General features: G+C 43.4%; 1 protein-coding gene across 1 annotated transcript; it reads left to right on the plus strand.

Annotated features, from left to right (window-relative positions):
- Positions 1-8,825: 8,825 nt before the first annotated feature.
- On the plus strand, positions 8,826-23,312 carry hao2 (hydroxyacid oxidase 2 (long chain); the record flags this gene model as incomplete). Its single annotated transcript, XM_083776484.1, has 7 exons — positions 8,826-8,956; positions 12,321-12,472; positions 12,938-13,221; positions 17,044-17,265; positions 18,309-18,467; positions 21,895-21,964; positions 23,221-23,312. The coding sequence occupies 7 exons, from the start codon at positions 8,826-8,828 to the stop codon at positions 23,274-23,276; spliced, it is 1,074 nt and encodes a 357-aa protein (XP_083632610.1). The 3' UTR covers positions 23,277-23,312.
- Between the last annotated feature and the right edge of the window lie 4,560 nt (positions 23,313-27,872).

Below are 27,872 nucleotides of genomic sequence, written 5' to 3' on the forward strand. Positions count from 1 at the left end.
AGATCACACACACGCGCGCACGCACTGACGCACGCACGCACATAAACACACACGCACGCACTGACGCACGCACACAAACACACACGCACGCACTGACGCACGCACGCACACACACACACACACACACACACACACACACACACACACACACACACACACACGCACAGTTAGCACCCGTCTCTCACTCTAAAGGTTTGATTATGACCCACACAAAAGCTAAAATGGGGAACACGTATAGATTTCCGTCTAGACAAGGGTTTATTTCCGTTAATAATAAAGGGGCGGGGGGGGGGGGGGAAACACGTGTGGATGCTTGACTGGTGAGTGGCTTAAAACATGTGTTTTTCTTCCCAAACATTCTGAAATCATGTGGTCGCAACCATTTGATCCAGTAGTAGTTATGGGGCTTTTTCTACCTATTTTCCTTAGGTTTTAGTCAGTGGTGGTTTTAGTCAGTGGTAATTTTTTTACTTTATTGGAGTATCTCAGAGTCAAATATACTTTTACTCCACTACAATTATTTGAAAACTTTAGTTGCTATTTAGTTTGTAGATTTTGATTTATTATTATTATTATTATATAACAGTAAACCCTATACACATTACCGCCATTTGCAAATAGTAAATATCTACAAGCTCTGCAATGCGTCGCGAATCGCGATGCGACACATTGTGAGCTTTTAGATCTATTTTTCAGGAGAAAATACACAGTACATTTGAAAACTTGTGAAATGAGACATTAAGCATAATAATAACACCAATAACACAATTTTGATACCAATAATTTTGTACATTTGTACTTACTAAAGTATATATTTCTTTTATTCTAGGCTTTTACTTGTAACAGAGTATTTCTACATTGCAGTATTGATATTTTACTCAAGCAAAACATTCATTCCACCACTGGTTTTAGTTGATTTAATGTAAAGTTAATCAATAATGGAGTTCAGAGTACATTCTCCTTTAGCTTACGGGCCAGGCTGACCCAGTCCAAGGCTTCATGATGCTGCTCTACTAGAGGACTGATCATAATAGAGGCAGTAGTAATAGAAGAGGCATTTCAAATGTTTTAAAGCAGATCTCAGTGGTTGGTCTATAACTCTGTATACGATTGGGAAAGTCTTTGGTACTCTTCATTGTCTTTGCAAGTGGAACAAACCGACAAGCCAGAAAACTGCAGGTCTGCTAAAACTCTGTTATTTTAAATCAAAGCTAAAACATAATAATAATAATAATAATAACGTTTCTGCCCTTTGAGGGTTATTAATGTTATATTTCTTTCTCATTTTATCGTTTTCAAATATCCTTTTACAATGCGTTTATTTTGCTCTGTGTCTTTATGTCTTAAAGCTTAATGTTTAAACTGAAGCAAATTTGAATGGCCTTGAAATGCGCTATACAATTAAAATTGGTAATCCATCCACTTTGCCACAAACTAAGGACTTGTAGTTTATTAATCTATGTACAGCTTTGTTGTTGCACAGGGTTACATATAGGTTAATCCTTAATCATTGTGAAGTTTGTAAACTATAACATTGATGGTGTTTATGATGTGTAACACCGAAAAGAGACATTATTGTGATCTAGTCTCTTCTCAACAGTGCAATAATTCAACTGACTTTCTGAAGTTTCTCAAACATTGTTCATAGATACAGTTATTTGGCTGTTACTTTCTTTAAGCGAATAGCTTTAAGAAGCTAATATCTTTAAGCCAAAGAACTATAGCTATAGTATAGCTTTAAGCTAATATATGCAGAGCATCTGCCTGTGTTCCACTCAGCCCGTTATGTAGCGTAGTGCTTCTCAAAGTAGGATACGGGGACCCCCAGTGGTCCTCAAAGTAGGATACGGGGACCCCCAGTGCTTCTCAAAGTAGGATACGGGGACCCCCAGTGCTTCTCAAAGTAGGATATGGGGACCCCCAGTGGTCCTCAAAGTAGGATACAGGGACCCCCAGTGGTCCTCAAAGTAGGATACGGGGACCCCCAGTGCTTCTCAAAGTAGGATATGGGGACCCCCAGTGCTTCTCAAAGTAGGATACAGGGACCCCCAGTGCTTCTCAAAGTAGGATACGGGGACCCCCAGTGCTTCTCAAAGTAGGATATGGGGACCCCCAGTGCTTCTCAAAGTAGGATACGGGGACCCCCAGTGCTTCTCAAAGTAGGATATGGGGACCCCCAGTGCTTCTCAAAGTAGGATACGGGGACCCCCAGTGCTTCTCAAAGTAGGATATGGGGACCCCCAGTGCTTCTCAAAGTAGGATACGGGGACCCCCAGTGGTCCTCAAAGTAGGATACGGGGACCCCCAGTGGTCCTCAAAGTAGGATATGGGGACCCCCAGTGGTCCTCAAAGTAGGATACGGGGACCCCCAGTGGTCCTCAAAGTAGGATACGGGGACCCCCAGTGGTCCTCAAAGTAGGATACGGGAACCCCCAGTGGTCCTCAAAGTAGGATACGGGGACCCCCAGTGGTCCTCAAAGTAGGATACGGGAACCCCCAGTGGTCCTCAAAGTAGGATACGGGGACCCCCAGTGGTCCTCAAAGTAGGATACGGGAACCCCCAGTGGTCCTCAAAGTAGGATACGGGGACCCCCAGTGCTTCTCAAAGTAGGATACGGGGACCCCCAGTGGTCCTTAAAGTAGGATATGGGGACCCCCAGTGGTCCTCAAAGTAGGATATGGGGACCCCCAGTGCTTCTCAAAGTAGGATACGGGGACCCCCAGTGGTCCTTAAAGTAGGATATGGGGACCCCCAGTGGTCCTCAAAGTAGGATACAGGGACCCCCAGTGGTCCTTAAAGTAGGATACAGGGACCCCCAGTGCTTCTCAAAGTAGGATACAGGGACCCCCAGTGGTCCTCAAAGTAGGATACAGGGACCCCCAGTGGTCCTCAAAGTAGGATATGGGGACCCCCAGTGGTCCTCAAAGTAGGATACAGGGACCCCCAGTGCTTCTCAAAGTAGGATACGGGGACCCCCAGTGGTCCTCAAAGTAGGATACAGGGACCCCCAGTGGTCCTCAAAGTAGGATACAGGGACCCCCAGTGGTCCTCAAAGTAGGATATGGGGACCCCCAGTGGTCCTCAAAGTAGGATATGGGGACCCCCAGTGGTCCTCAAAGTAGGATATGGGGACCCCCAGTGGTCCTCAAAGTAGGATACAGGGACCCCCAGTGGTCCTCAAAGTAGGATATGGGGACCCCCAGTGGTCCTCAAAGTAGGATACGGGGACCCCCAGTGGTCCTCAAAGTAGGATATGGGGACCCCCAGTGGTCCTCAAAGTAGGATACAGGGACCCCCAGTGGTCCTCAAAGTAGGATACGGGGACCCCCAGTGGTCCTCAAAGTAGGATACAGGGACCCCCAGTGGTCCTCAAAGTAGGATACAGGGACCCCCAGTGCTTCTCAAAGTAGGATACAGGGACCCCCAGTGGTCCTCAAAGTAGGATACGGGGACCCCCAGTGGTCCTCAAAGTAGGATACGGGGACCCCCAGTGGTCCTCAAAGTAGGATATGGGGACCCCCAGTGGTCCTCAAAGTAGGATATGGGGACCCCCAGTGGTCCTCAAAGTAGGATACGGGGACCCCCAGTGGTCCTCAAAGTAGGATACAGGGACCCCCAGTGGTCCTCAAAGTAGGATATGGGGACCCCCAGTGGTCCTCAAAGTAGGATATGGGGACCCCCAGTGGTCCTCAAAGTAGGATACGGGGACCCCCAGTGGTCCTCAAAGTAGGATATGGGGACCCCCAGTGGTCCTGGGGGTTCCCAGCAAATTGAGGAACAGTTTAACCACTTAAGCTCAATTGTATTTATTGCCTATTTCTGAAGAAAATGGACACATACTGTATTCTCTTATGGGGTGCCTGGCACAACATATTTTCAAAAAGGAGTCTGTGGCCCCAATACATACAGTATTATTGTCTCCACCAGCCGAAGGCATGGGGAGAGTATGTTTTGCACTCCGTCCGTCCGTCCGTGTGTCCGTGTGTCCGTCCGTCCGTGACCAGCTAATCTCAGCCACCGTTAACCCGGTCGATGCCAAATTTTGCACACACACTCCCTGGATGCCAACCATGAACCTACGGGTTCTGGATTCTGATCCACTGGAGAAAAAGAAACACCCTGTACTGTACTTTACTGTACTTTTTTAAATTAAAACAATTAAATACACATTGCGTGGCTGCCTTTTCTATCGCACGTTGACAATCTGGCACTTGTGCTCCACCCACTGCCCCCGACTGAACCTGATTGAGTTTGTAACCTGCGTATATGACGGTAATCACTCTCTTGTGCGATAGCAACTGCTGCTTACGACCTCACTGACATGTAATGTAAGGTTGCTTTCATTACGACCTCACTGACATGTAATGTAAGGTTGCTTTCATTACGACCTCACTGACATGTAATGTAAGGTTGCTTTCATTACGACCTCACTGACATGTAATGTAAGGTTGCTTTCATTACGACCTCACTGACATGTAATGTACATAAGGTTGCTTTCATTACGACCTCACTGACATGTAATGTAAGGTTGCTTTCATTACGACCTCACTGACATGTAATGTAAGGTTGCTTTCATTACGACCTCACTGACATGTAATGTAAGGTTGCTTTCATTACGACCTCACTGACATGTAATGTACATAAGGTTGCTTTCATTACAACCTCACTGACATGTAATGTAAGGTTGCTTTCATTACGACCTCACTGACATGTAATGTAAGGTTGCTTTCATTACGACCTCACTGACATGTAATGTAAGGTTGCTTTCATTACGACCTCACTGACATGTAATGTAAGGTTGCTTTCATTACAACCTCACTGACATGTAATGTAAGGTTGCTTTCATTACGACCTCACTGACATGTAATGTAAGGTTGCTTTCATTACGACCTCACTGACATGTAATGTAAGGTTGCTTTCATTACGACCTCACTGACATGTAATGTAAGGTTGCTTTCATTACAACCTCACTGACATGTAATGTAAGGTTGCTTTCATTACGACCTCACTGACATGTAATGTAAGGTTGCTTTCATTACGACCTCACTGACATGTAATGTAAGGTTGCTTTCATTACGACCTCACTGACATGTAATGTAAGGTTGCTTTCATTACGACCTCACTGACATGTAATGTAAGTGTTATGGTCTGGCTCCCTGCCTGTCCATCTTTCCACTTTGGCCACTACCCCCTCCCTTTGCTTCTACACACACCTGTCTCCAACTGCCTCATCAGCCCATTTGTTCACTTCTCACTACTCACCTGTGCCTACTTCCCCTATCAGCTCCACCCATAAGACTGGACTCATTCTGCTAATGCTTGGCTAGAGTATAACCATTTGTTAGTGTGTTTTCCGGACTCCTGCTTTTCAGTACTTCTTTCCCGAGTGTTCCTCAGGTTTGATCCTCTGCGTGTTTTTTGGACGTTAATACATTTACTCTTTGTTTACCTTTTGACCTGCCTGGATGGATTTATGGTTTTTGTCCTGCCTGCTTCAGTTTGGTCTTCATTAAAACTCTTGCAGTACTCTGCCTGTGTTGCCTGCATTTGGGTTCTACTTTGACACGCACCATAACAGTAAGGTTGCTTTCATTACGACCTCACTGACATGTAATGTAAGGTTGCTTTCATTACGACCTCACTGACATGTAATGTAAGGTTGCTTTCATTACGACCTCACTGACATGTAATGTAAGGTTGCTTTCATTACGACCTCACTGACATGTAATGTAAGGTTGCTTTCATTACGACCTCACTGACATGTAATGTAAGGTTGCTTTCATTACGACCTCACTGACATGTAATGTAAGGTTGCTTTCATTACGACCTCACTGACATGTAATGTAAGGTTGCTTTCATTACGACCTCACTGACATGTAATGTAAGGTTGCTTTCTCGACCATGCCTGCAGTATCTTGACTGGATGTGTTCATGACCATGTAGGCAGTGTTGATTTCGTTGACTAAAGCTAAGACGAAAAATGGTCGTCGACTACCATTTTCCACTGATGAAAACTAAATAGAAACTAAATAAATACTAAGCTATGCTGACTAAAACTAAGACTAAATATATTGACAATTTCATCAACAAATTTTAAATCCCCCTTTCATGATGACGCCAGGCCCAGGAAATTATTCCCAATGCATTTTTCCCATGTAGACATTTCAAAAAGTATTTATTTAAAGACGGTTACGCCGCGGACAAAGCCAACTCGAGTTGTGACAAATCATGACAACAAATATACAATATTTTGGGCCAAACAAATAATGAATAAAAATAACTGCCATTTTCTTCTTCTTTCTAATTATTTGTTCGGCCCGAAAATTGTCATGATTTGTCACGACAAGAGTTGGCTTTGTACGACAATAAAAAGTTATTTAAATAAATACTTTTTAAAAAGTCTATGACGAAAATGAACAGTTAACTTAGCTATCGATGAAAAAATATAAGATTTGCACCACATTTTCACAATCTTTCAAAAATAGCAGATGCACAAGCTCGTAGCGCGGCACGCTATTAGCGCTATGAGCTTGTAGATCTGCTATTTTTCAACAGCTGTATAACATAATACTTAAAACCCCAAAAGGGGTTCCCGTTCTGAATGGTTAAATGGGTTAATTGTGACAGACAAACCCTTCTTATATAGGTACAATGATTGCTATCGCTATGATATCGCGAATAAATATAGATTTCTGTGCCATAATGCATGTGCTGATAGAAATGCATGTGTTATCACATTTCACAGGTGCAGATAGAAATGCCTGTGTAAGCATTTATTTGGCGGACCACATCCTTGAATGTGGGACAGTATAGGAACCCTTCCCTATACTGCGCAGCGCCTCCACCTCTGCGTTCTTCTGCCTCCTTTTTCACTTGCCTTTTACTTTATACCTGACGTAAACAAGTCTACTTTATACCTGACGTAAACAAGCCTTAGTGCTTTTTCTGGTTTTGTCCTCGTGGCAGTTTTTGTATTGACCCATTTACAAATGTGACCAAGTCCAGCAGAATATGCCTCATCTCGCCAGAATGAACATGCCTTAAATCAATAAATAAACTCGTTTTTTTTTGTCAAGATTGTTTGTTAAATGTATCTGATTGTACAACCCTAACCCTAACCCTATGTACAGTATATCGTAGCCTACTTTATCAGTGGGATTCAGCGTTTTAGCCAAGGCGATGTAATTACCTAAGCATAATACCAATATCATTTGAAAATGTATCTCTCTTCAACAAATGGGAGCCAGCAGCTGGCTTTTCCCCATTGCTTTTCATAATTCAATGTTTTAGCCAAAGCGTTGCAGGCCTAATTATTATTATTAATATTATAATATTTTCATTCCATACCCAAACTGTGTGTGTGTGTGTGTGTGTGTACTACACACACGCAGAAGGACTGGGGCGCTGCCCGGAATGATGTAGAAACGGGTGCTTCGCTTCCCTACTTCCTTCACATGTGTTACAGATGACACTAATTAAAGGGATAGTTCAGCTTTCTTTTTAACTTAAGCTGTATGAAATACTTGCCATTAATATAGTGGTTGCAACTGTATTAATTGATTGTCCGAGTCCCGTGGTGGGAGTTCTGCTCTGGTTTTGGTGAAATATTAAATAGTCCCGGTCATTTTGTGGGGGGCACTGGGGCCACGCAGTAAAAGTAAATTAATTCACAAAACTAACGTAATTTGCATTTTGTTTTTTGTTTTTTTTTTGCGGCTTACATCTTTTATTGATTTTTTGAAGGGACAGACAGTAGGCTGACAAGAAACGGGAGAGAGATGGGGGATGACATGCAGTAAAGGCCGTGTCGGGTCCGGGAGTCGAACCCGCGGCACACTGCGACTGGATTACCAGTCCGGTGCCCAGACCGGTACGCTACGGCCTGGGCCGTAATTTGCATTGTTGACCTATTTCTAAAATATTAGCGCAACTTTCGTTCAACTTTGACCCCTCTTATCACATGGAACTATTTTTGGGGTGTAGTGATATGGACACAAAAAACATAGTTCCATGTTATAGAGGGGTCAGAACAGGCTCTGTTCTATTTGGTGTACAGTGGTTCTCAAACTTTTAAATTTCAAGGACCCCCATAACTCTGAGAGTGTACAAATGTGACCAAATTTGACTGAGAGACTGCCATTGGATTTTTTTGAATTTTTGTTTTTTCATGTCATATGAAAGCAAGGAAATCATATATCAAATTGACATATTGGTTGTTCAGTTTGACCCACCAGTTTGGGAGATATGGCTTATGGAGTAATGTCTTGCAGAGTTGAGAAAACAGGCTTGAAATGTTCACTTTCAAGCCTCACTCTAACATTACATCTAGCTACATGTTTAAGCATTTATTTCATATTTACATGTCGATTTCAGCTCTGACATTTGTTACAGACATGCTCTAGTATGTGAAGAGTCTGCCTGTGCTATAAACTAATAAAAAAATTAAAAAAAAGTTTTTCTCCTCTGGTGAAAAGCTGGAATGTCTCTCAGTCAAATCTGGTCACAAATGGTTTGTACACTCTCAATAGTTACAGGCCCGTACAGGGCCATGTGGAACCCACTGTGTTTCCAGTCAGCAAACATATACAATATCAGCAACCCTGAATCTGTTCGACCAGAATGGAACAGAGCCTTCATTAGTATCATCGGTAACACCTTGTGAAGAAAGTAGGGAAGTGGCCCAAGTTCTTTCCAAAATGGCGTGTATATGCATATAGTATAGAGCCCATTGGGCCGAGCTCCTGCATTCCTGAGCGCAGTGTGTACTGACAGCTCTGATGTGTTCCCGTCTATCCGCAGAGAGACAGGTGTTCGCTGCGCAGAGATGTCGATGGTATGCCTCACAGACTTTGAAGAGTACGCCAAGGAAAATCTGTCCAAGGCAACCTGGGATTACTACGCCGCGGGGGCAGACGAGTGCTGCACCAGGGATGACAATCTGGTGGCTTACAAACGGTACGGTAAAACAATATTGCAATAATGCACAGATTCACTGCAATGACATACGAAACAATTGCATGAAGCTGGACCTACTGTGCAAACAGTATGGATGGAGTGTGCGTGAGCATGTGTGCGCGCGTGCGTGTGTACGTGCATGCGTGCGTGTGCGTCTATGTTACATACAGTACCATCTGTAATGTATTTGAGAAAAGATATGTTTGTAGGTACACTATTACTGACTGACTTTTGTATAAATAAATATGTGAAATATAGCCGATACGTTTTTACGACATGCTATACGGTTCAAGCACATTAGCAGAGTTCTGCCATATGTGTGAGGCCTAGTTCAGAGCAAATTGTTTTGACGAGATAAAACAATGTTTTACCCGATTAAGGCGGTGTCTCACAACATGTCACATCTGCGAGCATAGATGTAAGCACATTAGAAGAACGATATGTGCAGCGGTCTGAAGGACCCTCAACGAAGAACATATTTTACTGCTGCTAGCCTTGCGTAGCCAGCCTTTCGTCAGCCTTTGCAATGTACAGTATATTGCCCCAGGCAGTTTGAGTCTGGTTCTCGCTCAACTGTGGGCGTGTTTCGGCCATAGAGTTAAAGGATAGAGGGCGGACTGGCCCACCCATAGCTGGCCCACCCATAGCTGGCCCACCCCTAGCTGCTATTCATTTCAATGGAAGTTGCTCAGTGGCGTTTTCGAAGAACGGTCTACTTCCGCATTTTTTCGATTGTCCAAAATGTGGAAGTGCTCAATGTTAAACCCAGACTGCACAGGGTGTCCTCGTGCTAAATGCTAGGGCCCGTCTGCAGTCCCAGCTCTGACCAGTAGGGCCGAGCGCTTCAACGTTGGCCATCCCTTCTGGGGGCTTGGTTTCGGCGGGCTTACACTAGTACCAGGCGATAACCAACCAGGGCCCAGTATGTGTGTGACGTATAGCGGCCTGCGCTGCTCTGATTGGTTGTAGTAGGTCTAAACGATAGAGTCTGTTGAATATTTTTGTAACGACCACACAGAGGGGAACCAGAGTAACATCCACGCAGTGATATTCCTCTATTGGCTGCGCAAGGCTATCTTACCGTAGCAGCAGCCTGCTGATAAACAAAATGGTGGAGGAACAGGTGCACAGCCAAGGACATGAAAACAAGGAGATATACACAAGTTCAGGGACAGTAGTCTCACCGCATGATTCAAGGGCTTCACGATGATTTATTATTATCTAACCATTTATATACACCGGGAATAAATGTTGGCCACCCTACCAGGGGTCACACAAATGTGTCCGTGGCAAATGTTTGATTTTCTGTTTTACACACCATTATAATTCTAATCTCTATCATAACACCCACTGACTAAATGTCACGTCTCCAGGTTTTCTCCAGAATACGTACGTATGGCAATTATTTATTATGAAGCTATTAGGCACATTAGGAGTCCACTAGTACCAGTTAGTGGTTCTCAAATGTTTTATTTGCAAAGGAAGACTCCGGTAACTCTTGAGTGTTCACCTGGAACCAGGTTCCATGTGAACTCTCTCAGAGTTACAGACCTGTTATTCAGGGCTATCTATTTATGCATTTATTTGAAAGGTGAATAAATTGTTCATTTAACTCAGTGTGTATAGAAATGACTCTCGTGGGTTGAAATGAGTAGTTTTCACATCTATAAAGCTGTGTAGAGCATGCCTTTATATGGGCTCTAGCTAAGATATTACCTCAATAACTCAATAGTAGAATTCTGTGCTAATGTATCCATTTGTAACTCAATTATTATGTGTACCTTTTTGCACTAAAATATGTCCCCCAGGGCTCTATACTAGGTCCAGCAGATCTCTTCCCAGAAAATATAGCTGATCTATAAGCTCACATCGCGTCACGGTACAACACGTTTTGAGCTTGAAGATCAGCTATTTTTGAAGAATGTCCCCTCCCCCACTGACCCAGATTAGCGACACTAGGGCTAGTGGTTCTCAAAAGGGGAGGTCCAGAGACCTAACATTGCACGAGTACCGGACATAATTGGTTCATCCGTTCCCTCTCTCTCTCTCCCCATGGTACAGGATCATAGTTGGTTCATCCGTTCCCTCTCTCTCTCTCTCCCCATGGTACAGGATCATAGTTGGTTCATCCGTTCCCTCTCTCTCTCTCCCCATGGTACAGGATCATAGTTGGTTCATCCGTTCCCTCTCTCTCTCTCTCCCCATGGTACAGGATCATAGTTGGTTCATCCGTTCCCTCTCTCTCTCTCTCCATGGTACAGGATCATAGTTGGTTCATCCGTTCCCTCTCTCTCTCTCTCCCCATGGTACAGGATCATAGTTGGTTCATCCGTTCCCTCTCTCTCTCTCTCCCCATGGTACAGGATCATAGTTGGTTCATCCGTTCCCTCTCTCTCTCTCTCCCCATGGTACAGGATCATAGTTGGTTCATCCGTTCCCTCTCTCTCTCTCTCTCCCCATGGTACAGGATCATAGTTGGTTCATCCGTTCCCTCTCTCTCTCTCCCCATGGTACAGGATCATAGTTGGTTCATCCGTTCCCTCTCTCTCTCTCTGGCTCCACTTTACATCTCTGAAGTACTGCATGCAAAGCCAAACACACGTTCTCTCAGGTCCTCTGAAAAAGGCCTTCTGTCTATACCAACAACTAGACTCAAAACAAAGGGTGGCCGTGCATTTGAAGTGGTTGCCCCCACTTTGTGGAATGCCCTGCCCCATGAGCTAAAGAATGCAGAGTCTGTCGACGGTTTAAAAAACTTGTTAAAAACATGTTTATTTCGTCAGCACTTTATTTTATGATGTATTTTTACTTGAATTATTTGCATCTCAATGTTTTACCTTCTATTGTTTGTTTCATGCCCTTGTTTTAACATGATTGTTTTACCTTGTTGTACAGCACTTTGTAACATTGTTTCGAAAGGTGCTCTATAAATAAAATGTACTTACTTACTTACTCTCTCCCCATGGTCCAGGATCATAGTTGGTTCATCCATTCCCTCTCTCTCTCTCTCTCTCTCTCTCCCCATGGTCCAGGATCATAGTTGGTTCATCCATTCCCTCTCTCTCTCTCTCTCTCTCTCTCCCCATGGTCCAGGATCATAGTTGGTTCATCCATTCCCTCTCTCTCTCTCTCTCTCTCTCCCCATGGTCCAGGATCATAGTTGGTTCATCCATTCCCTCTCTCTCTCTCTCCCCATGGTCCAGGATCATAGTTGGTTCATCCATTCCCTCTCTCTCTCTCTCTCTCTCCCCATGGTCCAGGATCATAGTTGGTTCATCCATTCCCTCTCTCTCTCTCTCTCCCCATGGTCCAGGATCATAGTTGGTTCATCCATTCCCTCTCTCTCTCTCTCCCCATGGTCCAGGATCCGTCTGAGGCCGCGCATCCTGCGGGACGTGTCGGTCGCCGACACCAGGACCACCGTGCAGGGGACGGAGATCAGCTTCCCTGTGGGCATCGCGCCCACCGCCTTCCACTGTCTGGCCTGGCACGAGGGAGAGCTGGCCACAGCTAGGGGTGAGAGACAGAGAGAGAGAGAGAGACAGTCGAGATCATGGATTTCACAATGCCACGCCAGACTATAACGTACAGTCGTACAGTTCACTTGTACAGTACTGTACGTATGTTTAACCAAGTGCATTCTGTCTTATGGTGGTGGTGTAAATGGCAGTGGTTTCCCAATCAATGGACACATTTTCATGGGTTACGACACAAGTAAATCTTCTATTTTCAATAGAACAAACAAACACACATCTAAGAAATAATAATAATAATTAAAAACTTAAAGTGTAAATGTTATGTTATTCCTTTTTCTATTAGTTTCGGTTACCTTATACTGTAGGTGGTTGTACTGTTAAGTAACTTGAACAATAACCCTAAAAAACAACGTGAAAAAATATCGTGATATCATGTATATCGTGACACTGCCTGAAAAGATAGTGATATTATATCTTTCCACATCTCCCCCCCCGCCCCAAACAGCGTCGGAGGCAGTCAACACGTGCTACATCAGCAGCACCTACTCCACCTGCTCGGTGGAGGAGATCGTGGCGGCGGCGCCCAACGGCTACCGCTGGTTCCAGCTGTACGTGTACCGCGACAGGAAGCTGTCAGAGCAGATCGTGCAGCGCGTGGAGGCGCTGGGCTACAAGGCGCTGGTGCTCACCGTGGACGTGCCCTACACCGGCAAGCGCCGCAACGACATCCGCAACCAGTTCAAGCTGCCGCCGCACCTCAAGGTCAAGAACTTTGACGGCATGTTCCAGGTACAGTGACTGCGCCGGCGCACTTTAGAGTCACCAAGAAGATGCCAAAAGCCGCGAGCGGCAGGCTTTTTAAGACAGCTGGTGGATGGAAATGAAGCTCCACCCTGCATGCGGCAGAATGCCGCGGGGGCAAGCGCTTCCGGGAATCTGGCCGACGCTACATTCTGCCGCTAAGGGTGGAGCTTCATTTCCATCCACCAGCTGTCTAAAAACCAGGAAGAGACGCCTGCCACGAGCTGCTTTTGCCTGTGCATGGAAGCCCAAGTGTGCTTACACCCTGAGTGGGTGTAACATTTTCTTTTTTATCCCAATACTAGGAGGAGTGAGCAGGCCGCTTCTGACAGGGGGAGGAGTTTTCCCGGTTGGACGTATAGCGTGTGGAAGGAACACGTTATTCCAACCAGTTCCTTTCCCCTTCATACAAAACATAACCACTTCAGCCCTATATACATTTTGGCCCTTTGAGAATAGCCGATCTACAAGCTTGCGATGCGAAGCATTGTGAGCTTGTAGATCGTCTATTTTCAAAAGATTTGAAAACTCGTAGAAACTTCACACAGAAAGGCCCTTTCGCCATCCCTCACCTCTAGGGTATGGGCACTGATGATTAAATTTTTCATATACCGACGTAGAGGTATTTCTGCTTTTACTTAACCACTTAAAACCTAGTTGGCTGAAGAGTTCCACCGGGCTCTACACTAGGCCTGTTTTCGTGCGATACTAAATATCTCAACTGAAAATAGCAGTACCTACTTTTTGTATGCCTTTATTATAGATAGGAAAAGTGTCAGAAAAAGACATGCTCGCTGCATGAAAAATTAAGGAAGACTCCTTAGACTGAGACTTAAAATAAGGCGAGTTAAAATGAGCAAACGCTTCTTCAGTGCTATAAGTATAAGGCCCTATTATAACAGTGAAGAAGGTCCCAGGACCGAAACGTTTGCTAATTTTAACTCACCATGAGCACAGATGGAGCACTTTATCATGAGCATATAAAACGTCTCAGTCTAAGGAGTCTTCCTTAATCTTTCATGCAGCGAGTGAGTCTGCCAGTTTTCCTTTGTGTTTTTGAGACCACCACACCTGCAGTACACCATGGAACAAAGGACGGAAGAAAGGCGCAGCAGTTTCCCCATGTGCTTTATCCCATTCTGACCTGAGATCAGATTCATACGAGGTTTCCACTGGACACACACTGGTCTGATTAACCCATTCTGACCTGATATCAGATTCTAGAAATGTCAGTCGCTCTTCGATTTTTCAAAAATAGCAGACCTACAAGCTCGTATCGCGCCACTCGGTGGCGCGATATGAGCTTGTAGATCTGCTATTTTTCAATAGCTAAAGCATAACATGATGCGGACACCAAAATGGGTGCCCGTTCAGAATGGGTTAGTCGAATCTAACATTTCAAAAAGATAACTCAACGCGTCAAATAAACTACAAAAAAAAAGAAAACAAAAATCACGATGTAAACATCCGGCTGCTGCTAACACACAGAATTCGTTTCTGCAGCAGCTGACGGCTGAACAACCATCCTGCTCTTCTACCCAACGCATGTTGTGCTTACCGCTGCCCAAGGCAAGCACGGTAAGACGTTGCCATCAGTTATTCATCCAATTCATAATAATACGTTTGGGAAAGTCAAATCTCCCTGCCATAGAGTTATTATCTGCCGCGGATCGATTGAATAGTCTCACATAATACGTGACGTATTCAATGTGCAACTTCTCAGTCTATCGTTGCCGAAAAGGCAGAGCTACAAGCTCACAACGCGATGCAACCAGGTGCGATGTGAGCTTGTAGATTGGCTATTTTTGGTGCGTGACACTGTCGTACGATGATGTACAGTATACAGTACATTACGCTTTTAAAGTGACGGTACACAATGAACAGTTCCCTCTGTCTGAAATGTTCTGTATAACGGCCAAGCTACACCGGGCATGTGTGCGTTTGACGTGAGCGCACTGCGCGCACAAAGTATGCGTGCGAAATGCCCCGGCTACACCAGATCTGTGGCGCGCGGCAGATTTGTACAGGACCTTCCGGGAGGATATATAGATACGCGTGCGTATGCGTTTACTGCACGCATTTACTGCGCGCGTACAGTGTGTTTGGATAATGATATGTCAATGATACCAGCTACACCAGACGCACGGATACCGCGGGCCATCCTACGCGTGCTCTAAAAATAGGATTCGTTCTCATTTTTTTTACGTGCGTATGCCCCCATGCACGCGTATCTATATATCCTCCCGGAAGGTCCCACACAAACCTGCCGCGCGCCACAGATCTGGTGTAGCCGGGGCATTTCGCACGCATACTTTGTGCGCGCAGTGCGCTTACGTCAAACCGTGAGGCCGTGAGGCCCTAGTAAAATGTAGTGCAGGTTGTAGGTTGGTTAAAATAAAGAGAAGATTATTAAAATAGAATAAGATAAAAATATACAGTATATTCTGTTTCTGTGTGTGTGTGTGTGGGGGGGGGGGGGGAGAGAAAAAAAATGCTGCTGCATGAGAAACAAACCTACTGTGGCTGTCAAATGCACCAAGCACCAAAAATGTGTCTTCAGTGTTTGGGTGATTAACTGCAAGGGATTATTATTTTTGAGACTTATTTTGAGTCCTGCTTAGTACAAGTAAAAAACACTTTTGTAAAACTTTTGATAATAAAATACTTTTTTTTGTCCAGCTCATGAATGTAGCCTGTGATAGTGTGATTAGTGAGTAACAAGTAAGAAGAAAACAAAAAACAATCTTAACCCATGGTGCATGAATGCCCCACCACTATTGTGTCGGGTTGGTCCATCGTAGATCTACGATGAACCCACCCGACAAAACAGTGGTGGTCCCCAGGCTGCTCCTAGTCAGAATGGTGGTCCCTGGGTCAAAACCAGTTGAAAACCCCTGATGTATAGTATAGTATAGTTAGTATATACACTGTATGTATAGTTTATATGTACTGTATAGTTTCATTATATAGAGATTCCACTGTAACATTCTTAGCTTACGCATGTTTCATGAATACTACCGTAATTTCCGGACTATAAGCAACGACTTTTTACCCATGATTTGAACCCTGCGGCTTATACAACGGTGCGGCTAATCTATGGATTTTTACAGCTAACGCAGAGCCATCTAAGGCTCTGAGCTAACGAAACGGCCACTAGGGGGCCACCTGCGGCTTATAGTCCGGTGCGGCTTGTATACGTACATATTTGGGATTTTCCCTAAATTTGGCTGGTGCGGCTTATATTCAGGTGCGCCTTATAGTCCGGAAATTACGGTACTTTTTATGTATGTGATGTATTGCCATGCTTTTTTGTTCTTGCCTAATGTAAGTCGCTCTGGATTAAAGATGCTATGAGCAATAATATGTCAACATTTGTATGACCTTTTTATTTGTTAGGTATTCAGACAGCCAGCAGTGTGTAGAACGCTCCGAAACTAAGTTTAGTCTCTGTGACACATCTGCAATCTGCATTCAAAGATGTTCCTATAGAAGCTTTGTCATTGGTCGGAAAAAAAACCCGGTCGCAATGACTAACCAATCAGGAAGCAGACAGGTAAATCGACCAATGACAAAGCTTCTAGGAAAATCTTTGAATGCAGATTGCGGCCCCTAGATGACGTGTCGCAGAGACTACATTTTTTGGGGGAGTGTTCTACCCATTGCTGGCTGTCTGACTACCAAAAAAATTAAGTCATTAAAATGTTGACATATTATTGCTTATACCAGCATCTGTTAAATGCCTAAATTGTAAATTGTAATATATACTTTGTATACTTCCCCCCCCCCACCCCCCACCCCTGTTAAAAGCAGCAAGAGGCTGCAAACGCCGAGGAGTACGGGATCCCGGCCAACAGCCTGGACCCGTCCATCAGCTGGAAGGATGTGTACTGGCTGCAGTCCCTGACCCGCCTGCCCATCATCATCAAGGGCATCCTCACCAAGGAGGACGCCGAGCTGGCCGTGGAGCACGGCGTCCAGGGCATCATCGTGTCCAACCACGGAGGGCGGCAGCTGGACGGAGGGCCCGCCACGGTCAGAGAATTAGCATTACTGTGTAGCCCTTATACCCGTTATGTGAGATATTATTGCCCCCTCTAGGTGCATGGGTTTTTAATTCAGTAATACATTCATTATCATCGTACTATAATTCAGTCAATGTCTGTCTAAATGTGTGTCTGTGTGTCTGTGTGTCTGTGTGTCTGTGTGTCTGTCTGTCTGTCTGTCTGTCTGTGTGTCAGAAACACCACCGTATCTCCTCACCGCCTGCACCAATCGCTCCCACTTTTCACACAGGCATTGACCATAATAATATGGATGTCTTAACGAAAATGTCTTTTCCAATTTAACAAATTATAAATTAATAATTTATATTTATTATGGTCAATGCCTGTGTGAAAAGTGGGAGCGATTGGTGCAGGCGGTAAGGCCGTATCTCACACATTCAGACAGACATTGACTGAATTATAGTATGATGATAGTATGATGATGATGATTGTCATCATTTGCTTTCGTGAAACTTAACTTCTGCCGTTTTAAGAGTTTTGGCAGTTCTGAGCTATATCGTTTTGCACGAAATGTGGCAATTATGGTAGAGGGCCGTGACGATCCCTACAAGCTCACAGCATGGGCGGAGCTTGAGGGGGTTCAGGGGGTGCACTGCATAAGTTTTTTTTTTAACTTAACTTCTGGCTTCTGACTGTAGTTTGTAATCATCTCTCTTATCATGATATGATGACTCGCTGTATGGCTGTAGTGCATGTGTGTATGTGTGTGAGCTGCTGTACTACCTAAATAACTCATTTTTAGGGGTTAGGGCATTGTAAAAACGCTAAAATAATAAAATAAAGGTCAAAAAAATTGCGCGCGTCGTTGGCCAAGCAGTCGCACCCCCAGGCGTCAAGTTCAAGCTCCGCCTATATGGCTCACAGTCAATGGTCAAAAGACCTCTGACCTTTAGATCTCTAGATGCAAAAATGTTGTTATGATTTGCTTGATCAATCTTTGGCCTTTTTTTTCCATACATGCCAATGGCATCTCTCTCTCTCCCCCCCCCCCCCTCCCCCCTCTCTCTGCAGATAGACGCCCTGTCTGAGATCGTGGACACGGTGCAGGGCCGGATCGAGGTGTATCTGGACGGAGGCATCAGGACAGGCAGTGACGTGTTGAAGGCCCTGGCCTTGGGAGCCAAGTGTGTGTTCATCGGCAGACCAGCCGTCTGGGGCCTGGCCTACAAGGTGTGTGTGTGTGTGTGTGTGTGTGTGTGTGTGTGTGTGTGTGTGTGTGTGTGTGTGTGTGTGTGTGTGTGTGTGTGTGTGTGTGTGTGTGTGTGTGTGTGTGTGTGTGTGTGTGTGTGTGTGTGTGTGTGTGTGTGTGTGTGTGTGTGTGTGTGCGTGCGTGCGTGCGTGCGTGCGTGCGTGCGTGCGGTTATGTTTTTCTATATTATTCCTGTCACTAATCATATTCAACTACCAAATGTAGAAACGATCAGCTGTGACTTAAGTTATAATAAGGAGTAATAACGAGCCTGAGGGCGAGAAGCGAGGTCGCGTGCACGCCATCAACTATGGGCTTTGGCATGGGGGGTCAGACCAACATATCCGCCTGGGTGACAGCAGACTGCTGGGCGAGCGCTGGCGCTTTTGCATTGGGGTGGAAGTGGCTTGAGTGTGCAGGGTTTGATGAGGGCCCAGGGCGGGCTTTCATTTTCGGGCCTGTTGAGAACTCTAGTTTTCACCGGATATATGGAGATCTAAGGGTTTGAGGTCAGAAGTAGAGTTGCTGGCCAATATTGATGACACCAGGGATTCTCCATATATGGGCTTAACTGTGACAGCAGGTCGCATTTACTATGACATCAGGTCGATCAGGGTCTCCGCACTTCCTTCCGTGACGATGTCACATGATGTCATGAGACCTGGACACCATACACACTGGTGCCCGACACACTGACGAAATGCGCCATTCCATAGTTAACTGCAACCTTCGGGTCGCAATCATAGCACCTTTCATACAAATCATGCTGCTCAAAGACTGCTACAATTGAAAACATGCAACTACTTGCAAGTTGCAACCATTATATCCACAATGGCATGGAGTTGCATTGTACATTTGTGCGGTCTGGCCTTTAACCCATTTTGGCTTTAGCTATTTAAAAATAGCAGATCTACAAGCTCATATCGCGCCACCGAGTGGCGCGATACGAGCTTGTAGGTCTGCTATTTTTGAAAAATCGAAGAGCGACTGACATTTTTATAATCTGATCTCAGCTCAGAATGGGTTAATCAGACCAGTGTGTGTCCGGCGGAAACCTCGTATGAATCTGATCTCAGGTCAGAATGGGTTAAAGTAAGCAGTAATAAATCAAATGCATAATAATAGAGGGTATATACTGTACGCACATGCATAAAGTGAATGGAAAATCAATTGGAAAAGTGAATTTCACGTCGTTTAACCCTCTAACACCCAGCGTTGCTTTTTAGCAACACTTTTATTTTATTTAATTACTAAATTATTATTTTCTGTTCTTTTTTCACCTAAACGTCATCAGTGATGTTCATTGCAATGCCATTTCAATGCCATTGGTCATGATATTTGCATATAAATACCCCCCACAGAGGCTGAAATTCACACAAATAAAAAATGTCTGGACTCTGTGCGATTTTGAATTTTTTTTAACCTAAGACTTTTGACCTTTACCCTAATAAAAGTAGGTAAAATAATTGTAATATATGTTTTTTTGTGATCATTAGAATGTCTAGAACATGTTTTATTCATTATTGTGAAAGATATCCCCAAAATGTAAATTATTAATTATATTATTATATAATTATTATATAATGATTATACATTTTTCATATATATATATATATTTTTTTGTCTTAGTCCTAGTAAAAGTAGTAGTAAGGTTGAAATCTATTTTTTGCAAGTAGAAATTAATGCGGGTGTTAGAGGGTTAATGCAATCAGGTAGGAGTTTTTTGTTTGGATGTATGGGCCAGAAAGTAGTTTTTTGCCACTTCCGGGTAGGATGATGATATCATGTCACGCACATACTGTACCCTCTATAGTAATCTAGGATCATAGATGAACTAGATAAAGTGCCCCTCGGGGCACAGGGCTCCTGGTGGTGCTATAATAGGACAATAATGTGAAAAAGGTGCCATTTGTTCTTACGTCTTGGATGGCAATTGCATGATTTGAGGCATTTTGTTCAAAAACATCTGTTGTGCAAAAAATCCACCTGTTGGTGGCGCTATAACAGGCCATTGTGAAAAGCGTGGGATATATTCCTCAGCCTATTAGGAAAGTATGTGAAAGATTTCACGTAAATTTATGATTTGAGGCTTTTTGTTCAAAACGGGGCAATCCGTCAAACTTTGAAAGCCAATGTGAACACATGACATGACTTTTTAAACAAACAGTATAATATTAAAACAGCTATAATCTGTACATTACTATTATGCTCGATGTCAGGTCAAATTACCTGACATCTATCTATATAACATGCTATCGTTCACAAAGTGGAGTTCGGGGACCCCCAGGGGGTTGCCAGCTAAATTATAGTTTGTAACCAAATGGACCCTTATGGGTATGAAACTCAGAGAGTGTACACATGGAACATTGGTAATTTGGTTCCATTTGTACTCAGAGTTAAATTAACAGTGGTTTTGAAATGCCATCAAATGGGGATCCGTAGCCTAATGCATGTCAAACTGAGGGTCCATGAAATTAATGTTTCAGAATCACTCCTAGAGCCGTAAAAATCCTCTCTTATCGGGGCAACTGGCTGGTATATATTTTCAAGCGGGGGTCCGCGGGCTAATAAGTGTCAATTTGGGGGTCCTTGACATGATAATGTTTGGGAACCACTGATCTAAATGACATATTTTAGCCTTTGCATAAGCCTGCAAGGTCGTCGAGGCTAGGCAAGTGCAAGGACTATTTAAAGAGGGCAGGTATAGCGAAGACTCCATGTTGCTCCCTGGAAGGAAAGAAACATGGGCAATGGGCTATAATATGCAGCCAACACTTCCGCGTTCAGCTTCCTTGGTTCTCAATTGCGCATGTTTTGTTCCTTCCAGGGAGCAACATGGAGTCCACCGTACGGTCTTCGCTTCCTGTCCTCTTTTAACCAATTCTGACCTGAGATCAGATTCATACGAGGTTTCCACTGGACACACACTGGTCTGATTGACCCATTCTGACCTGAGATCAGATTCTAAAAAATGTCAGTCGTTCTTCGATTTTTTTCAAAAATAGCAGACCTACAAGCTTGTATCGCGCCACTCGGTGGCGCGATATGAGCTTGTAGATCTGCTATTTTTCAATAGCTAAAGCATAACATGATGCCAACACCAAAATGGGTGCCCGGTCAGAATGGGTTAATAATAGTCCTTGAGCAAGTGCTACGGGCTGAGGTGGAGACTGAATACACAACAATTTGAGTCATGACATAATAATAATGTTTTTTTACATCCTGAAGGCGCCACTTCACTGCAGTTCTAACTGCAATGAGGAATGCTTCAACGGACAACGGACTGTTTCAGGGGACGCTCCGCGGCCAGCCATGTACTGTATGGCCACAGACATGTACTGTATGGCCACAGACAGACAGGCGCAGAGTGCTAAATGTACATAAACATGTGTGTCCTTGTCATTCCAGGGCGAAGAGGGAGTGCGGGAGGTGTTGCAGATCTTAAACGATGAGTTCCGCCTGTGTATGGCTCTTTCTGGTGAGTCATGTTAAATACAGATTAAAGGGACACTTCACCCTTTTTGCAAAAAAATATATGTTAATGACGTTTAGAAGCTTTAGAACACTTTCCTGGGGGTCTTTATGTGTGTAATATGTGGTTTTAGATATTTTAGATTGTAGCAGTGAGCCTGTTGTCTCTGATGTCATGGACACTGGGCTCACTTCCTTCCTGGACTACATGTTGTCTCAGTAAGACAGCTCTCCCCCTATCCACAAGGAGGAGCAGTGCACCAAAGAATTATGGGAATTGTAGTCCAGGAAGGTAGTGAGACCAGTGTCCATGACATCAGAGACAACAGGCTCACTGCTACAATCTAAAATATCTAAAACCACATATTACATACATAAAGACCCCCCAGGAAAGTGATCTAAAGCTTCTAAACGTCATTAACATATATTTTTTTGCAAAAAGGGAGAAGTGTCCCTTTAACCACATCAGGCCTGTGATATACATTTCGGCCATTTGAAAATAGCCGATCTACAAGCTCACAATGCTTATTTGTGATCTGCTATATTTTATATAAATTTGAAAACTTGAAATGGGACATACTGCACTACTAGTACTTCTACTTTTGGTATACTTTAAGTACAATTTGATGCCAGTACTTTTGTACTTCTACTCAATTACATTTTGAATTATTCTTACAATGAGTAAAACGCTCCTCCAAAAATAGTCTCTGTGACACATCTAGGGGGCCACAGTCTGCATTCAAAGATGTTCCTAGAAGCTTTGTCATTGGTCGAAGAAAAAAAAAAAAACTGGTCGAAATGACTAACCAATCAGGAAGTAGACAGGCAAATCGATCCAATGACAAAGCTTCTAGGGACACCTTTGAATGCAGATTGTGGCCCCTAGATGTGTCACAGTGACTACATTTCTAATGGGAGAGTTTAACCCATTGTTGGCTGTCTGAATAACAAAAACTAATAAACAAAATGTTTGCTCTGAAAGAATATATGTTCAAAGATTTGTGCCGCATTTGTACGATTCTTCAAAAATAGCAGACCTACAAGTTCATAGCGCCGCCACTCGGTGGCGCGCTATGAGCTTGTAGATCTGCTATTTTTCAATAGCTAAAGTATAACATAATGCTTAGTTAAAACACCAAAAGGGGTTCCCAACCAAAATGGGTTAAAATGTTGCCATATTATTGCTTACAGCAGCTTTAATAAAAAAAAAAAATGTGAGTACTTTTTCCCCACCACTGTCTATGCTATACTGTCTTTAAACAGGTTGCAGGAATGTGGCTGAGGTCAACAGGAACCTCATTCAGTTCTCTAGACTCTGAGGCAACCAGCAGAGGGCGACATTGAGCCAGAAGTACGACTATACCGGGGATGACGGACTGATGACTCACCAGGCCTGGTCTACTGTTGAAGCATGTCCCAATACTACAGAGAGAGAGACTACACAACACACTAAACATTAAGAGAGCTACTGAGCTTTTAAAAAAAAATCATATAAAATCAACCTTGTTCAATTTTGTTTCATCATTGAGCCGAGTTCCTTGGATGAAAAAAGCTCATACGATGGACACTATACAAGTCTTTGTATAGCTAATAATCCACTATCTTATCTAAAGAGTGGAAGAGTGTGAGAGTGAATATAGAGGCATGACATTCTGTCTGTGAGGTGGAGGAGGGGCGGAGGGGGGAGGAGGGGTGGCAAACTAAGTAAGTGAACATTGATGGATATTTTTTTTTTTCCCCTTTTTCTTTGCATTTTGATCTTGGAAAATTATTTAAATCGGTGGAACGTTTTTATTTTGATTGTATGAAGGCTTGTAATGGTTGGTGACCTTTTCAAAATGAATGCCATTATGCAATGAGAGTGTTTGAATAAATGCCTGCTGACATTAAGTGGTGTCCCATGGAGTCAATGCCTCGTTTTGCTCTGATCCTGAGTGGAACTCCTTTTATTTGTAAGATCTTAATGTAGAGCAGATGGAAGACCTGGCAGGATTCCTGCACTGGCTGCTGTTTGACAGCCTGTGTTGACAGCATGTTACCATGCAGTAGCAATATTAATAAACAGGACAGGTGATTAGGAACTTCCCACAATTTGTTAAAAATGGTAAAAGGTAAATGGTGCATTTATATAGCGCCTTTATCCAAGGCGCTTTACATAGATTGTGCATTACATTCACCCATTCATACACCGATTGCGGCGGAAGCCATGCAAGGTACCAACCAGCACATCGGGAGCAATTGGGGGTTCAGTGTCTTGCCCAAGGACACTTCGACATGTAGACAGGAGGAGGAGCCGGGATTCGAACCGCCGACCCATGGATCATTGGACGACCTGCTCTACCTCTTGAGCCACAGTCGCCCCATGTTACCACTATTATGTACTATGTGGGACCATATTTTGATCTTGACATTTGAACAAAACGAGATATCACCATTTGGGAAATTAGCAGTCAATATAGAATATATACCGACCTTTTTCAAGCAACATTTAAGTGTTACGGTGTCAAAGGGTGGCAGAATGTGTTGAACCCAAAATGCAGAGTCAAGACTCACAAACAGCAGAATAGTGTTCAAACACTAATTTATTGATTAAATGCTGAACAAAGGCAGGGTAACAAAAACGGGCAGGGTATCAGCAATCCCAAAATGCAAACACAAAAACAGGTACGAGCAATTACCTGAGGTATTCACGGCAGGGTCCAGAGGAAACACCGACAAGAGCTCCAGGGTAGACCACCTAACATGAAAGTAATGAACTGACAAAGTGTGAGTGCAAAGAGTCCAGTTATATCAGGGGCAGGCTGATTGTCAAAGTGTTCACAGGTGGGATGATGAGGGGATTGGAGACAGGTGAGTGAACTGACTGTGAGTGGAAGGGAAAGTGGGGGTTGCCAGGTCTGTGGAGAGGTTGCCAGGTCTGGCAAGGTCTGTGGAGAGACAGATGGACCGGCCGGGAGCCAGACCATAACATTAAGGAAACAGTTTTTTTAGTTTTTATGTTGAAATCCTTCAATTTGAAGAATAATGAACACTTTTTGGGGCGTCTTATTATAGGAGCCATTTCAAAACTGTTCCAACATGGTCAAGCTTTGTCCAAAAAATAGCAGAAATACAGTATAGGTAATCTATAAGCGCACAAGAAGTTTCATTGCGATGCAATGGGCTACTGTTGACCTATATTTTGTATTCATTCGTCGGTCAAAATGGGCCTGATGCAAGCTAGTCATCGCTGACCAAAAAGTGGTGGAAAAAATACTCAATTGTTTTACTTAAGTAAAAGTACCAATACTGCAATTTAGAACTAGAACTAAGTAAAAGTACGGAATTGAAGATGTACTTGAGGCCCAGGCCGTAGCGTAACGGTCTGGGCACCGGACTGGTGATCCAGTCGCGGTGTGCCGCGGGTTCGACTCCCGGACCCGACACGGCCTTTACCGCATGTCATCCCCCCATCTCTCTCCCGTTTCCTGTCAGCCTACTTTCTATCCCTTAAAAAATCAATAAAGGCGTAAGCCGCAAAAAAATATCTAAAAAAAAAAAAGAAGATGTACTTGAGTAAAAGTACAAAAGTATTGGCATCAAAAAGTACTAAAAGTTAAAGTATTCATATTGCAGAATGAATGTCCCATTTCACAAGTTCAAAATGTGTAGAAACTCTATTGAAAAAAGCCGATCTACAAGCTCACAATTGTTGCGATGCATTGTGAGCTTGTAGATCGGCTATTTTCAAATGGCCGAAATGTATAGGGTTGAAGTGGTTAATGTATGTTTTCTAATCACAATTTAAATCACCAAAGTAACTAGTAACTAAAGTTTTCAAATAATTGTAGTGAAGTAAAATTTTGACTCTGAGATGTAGTGGAGTAGAAGTAAAAGTACTGGGAATTGGAAATACTCAAGTAAAGTACAAATACCTCAAAATTGTACTTAACCCATTCTGAACGGGAACCCATTTTGGTGTCAGCATCATGTTATGCTTTAGCTATTTAAAAATAGCAGATCTACAAGCTCATATCGCGCCACCGAGTGGCGCGATACGAGCTTGTAGGTCTGCTATTTTTGAAAAATCGAAGAGCGACTGACATTTTTAGAATCTGATCTCAGGTCAGAATGGGTTGATCAGACCAGTGTGTCCCCAGTGGAAACCTCATATTAATCTGATCTCAGGTCAGAATGGGTACAGTACAGTACTAAAGTAAAAGTACCTACAGTAGTTACTTTCCACCACTAAGCTAATTTGACTAACTGCCACTTCCTTTTACAGTGAAAGTCGATCCACAGAATAAAGGCCAAAACCAGCATGCAGTCTTCTGCACTTCTCTATTCTAAACAATGCTTCTGTAAAACGGGCTTCCTCAGCCAGTGCACACAGACCACATACTGTGAGCCCAAGAAGGACCTGGGTTTGAATAAGACGCCCATCTTGTCTTGCAGCCGACAGTAGGTCTCTCCTCTATCTGCCCTTCCCTTGGATTCCTTTATATCTATCTACTAGGGGTGTGTAACGATATAGTAACTGTACCGAAATATCGAAGTATATCGTTGTGTAAACAGCAAATATCGTGTCGTATCATTTTGACTTTGTATCGTATCGTTTTGCAGTGGAAAGAAGCGGTATCGAATCATTTTGCAATGGAAATAATACATTTTACATGAAGTACCATGTGCATTGTGAAAATAAAGAAGAGGATCCAAGGCACTCTGTTCCAGTGAGGTGGAAGTTAAGGCATGGCAAAGATCATTACACAAAAATGGAGGACCAACGCGTTTCGGCAATCAGCCTTCGTCAGGGTCCCCCCCACTATTTAGCAATTTTAAATGATGGTATGATTAACTACTTCTCCATTCCATATAGCTACACTTGGTCTATCGATAAATGTGTGTATTCTCTGTGTTCATGTCAAGGCGAGGGTTTGTCCACATGTGTCCAAATACAATGTCCATCTATTTGCCATAGAATCACTGTGTTTACTTATTTATATCCATAATAATAGTTTTACACATGTTTAATGTATTTGCTAAATAGTTAATGTATCGATTTCAAATAATTGAATCGTGTCGTATCGTATCTCCATAATTAACCAATATCGTCCATGTATCATATCGTCAATGTATATTGTGATACGTATCGTATCGCTGGTAAAAATGTATCGTTACAACCCTAATATCTACACTGACCTGATACAGAGCATAATAAATTCCCAAAACAAACAATGCTTTTCATGTTCATTGTTCAAGAGTCAATAATTGTAGTTTGTCTTATTGGTGTGTGTGTTCGAGGTATAGTCAAAACAATAAAGGTGAGCCTACACAAGAACAACAACAATTCAGTCAGGATCCTAAGTCATGGTCGCAGAGTGGAGGGCATGCGAGGGGAGGGTTCCCGAGATGCAGAGAAGATAAAGGAAGGAGAAGTTGTAACGCAGGAAGCGAGGGCAAGGTGTTGAGACACAGAGTGAGAGTGAAACACCCCCCGATGCGTTAATTGTTGCTCGCAAACCAGTTCCTGTTTCACTGCAGGAGACATCTCTACTGTACTGTATGGTTTCAGAATTCTACTGTACTGTATAGCTTCATATTGTTCTGAGAGGTCCCTGGGCTGCAGGCGGTATAGAGTACGTATAGCTTCATATTGTTCTGACCCGTTACAATTATTCCATAATCGTCTAAAATCGCAATCATTTTGAGATACTCGCAATTATTTTTTGCATAATCGTCAGCATGTAAAAAAAAAAGCTAAAAATTGCTGATCTACAAGCTTACAACGTGTCACTTTGTGACAAGGCATTCGAGGCATTTTGATTAATATTTCCAATGTTCAATGCCCCAAACGCATTTAAATTGGTAATCGCAATTATTTGTGTGACAATTGATCGCCAAGTTAAATTTGTATAATCGTTTGGTGACAGCCCTAA

This window comes from Protomyctophum parallelum (genome assembly GCF_964188405.1).
Source record: "Protomyctophum parallelum genome assembly, chromosome: 11".
Taxonomy (NCBI): Eukaryota; Metazoa; Chordata; class Actinopteri; order Myctophiformes; family Myctophidae; genus Protomyctophum; species Protomyctophum parallelum.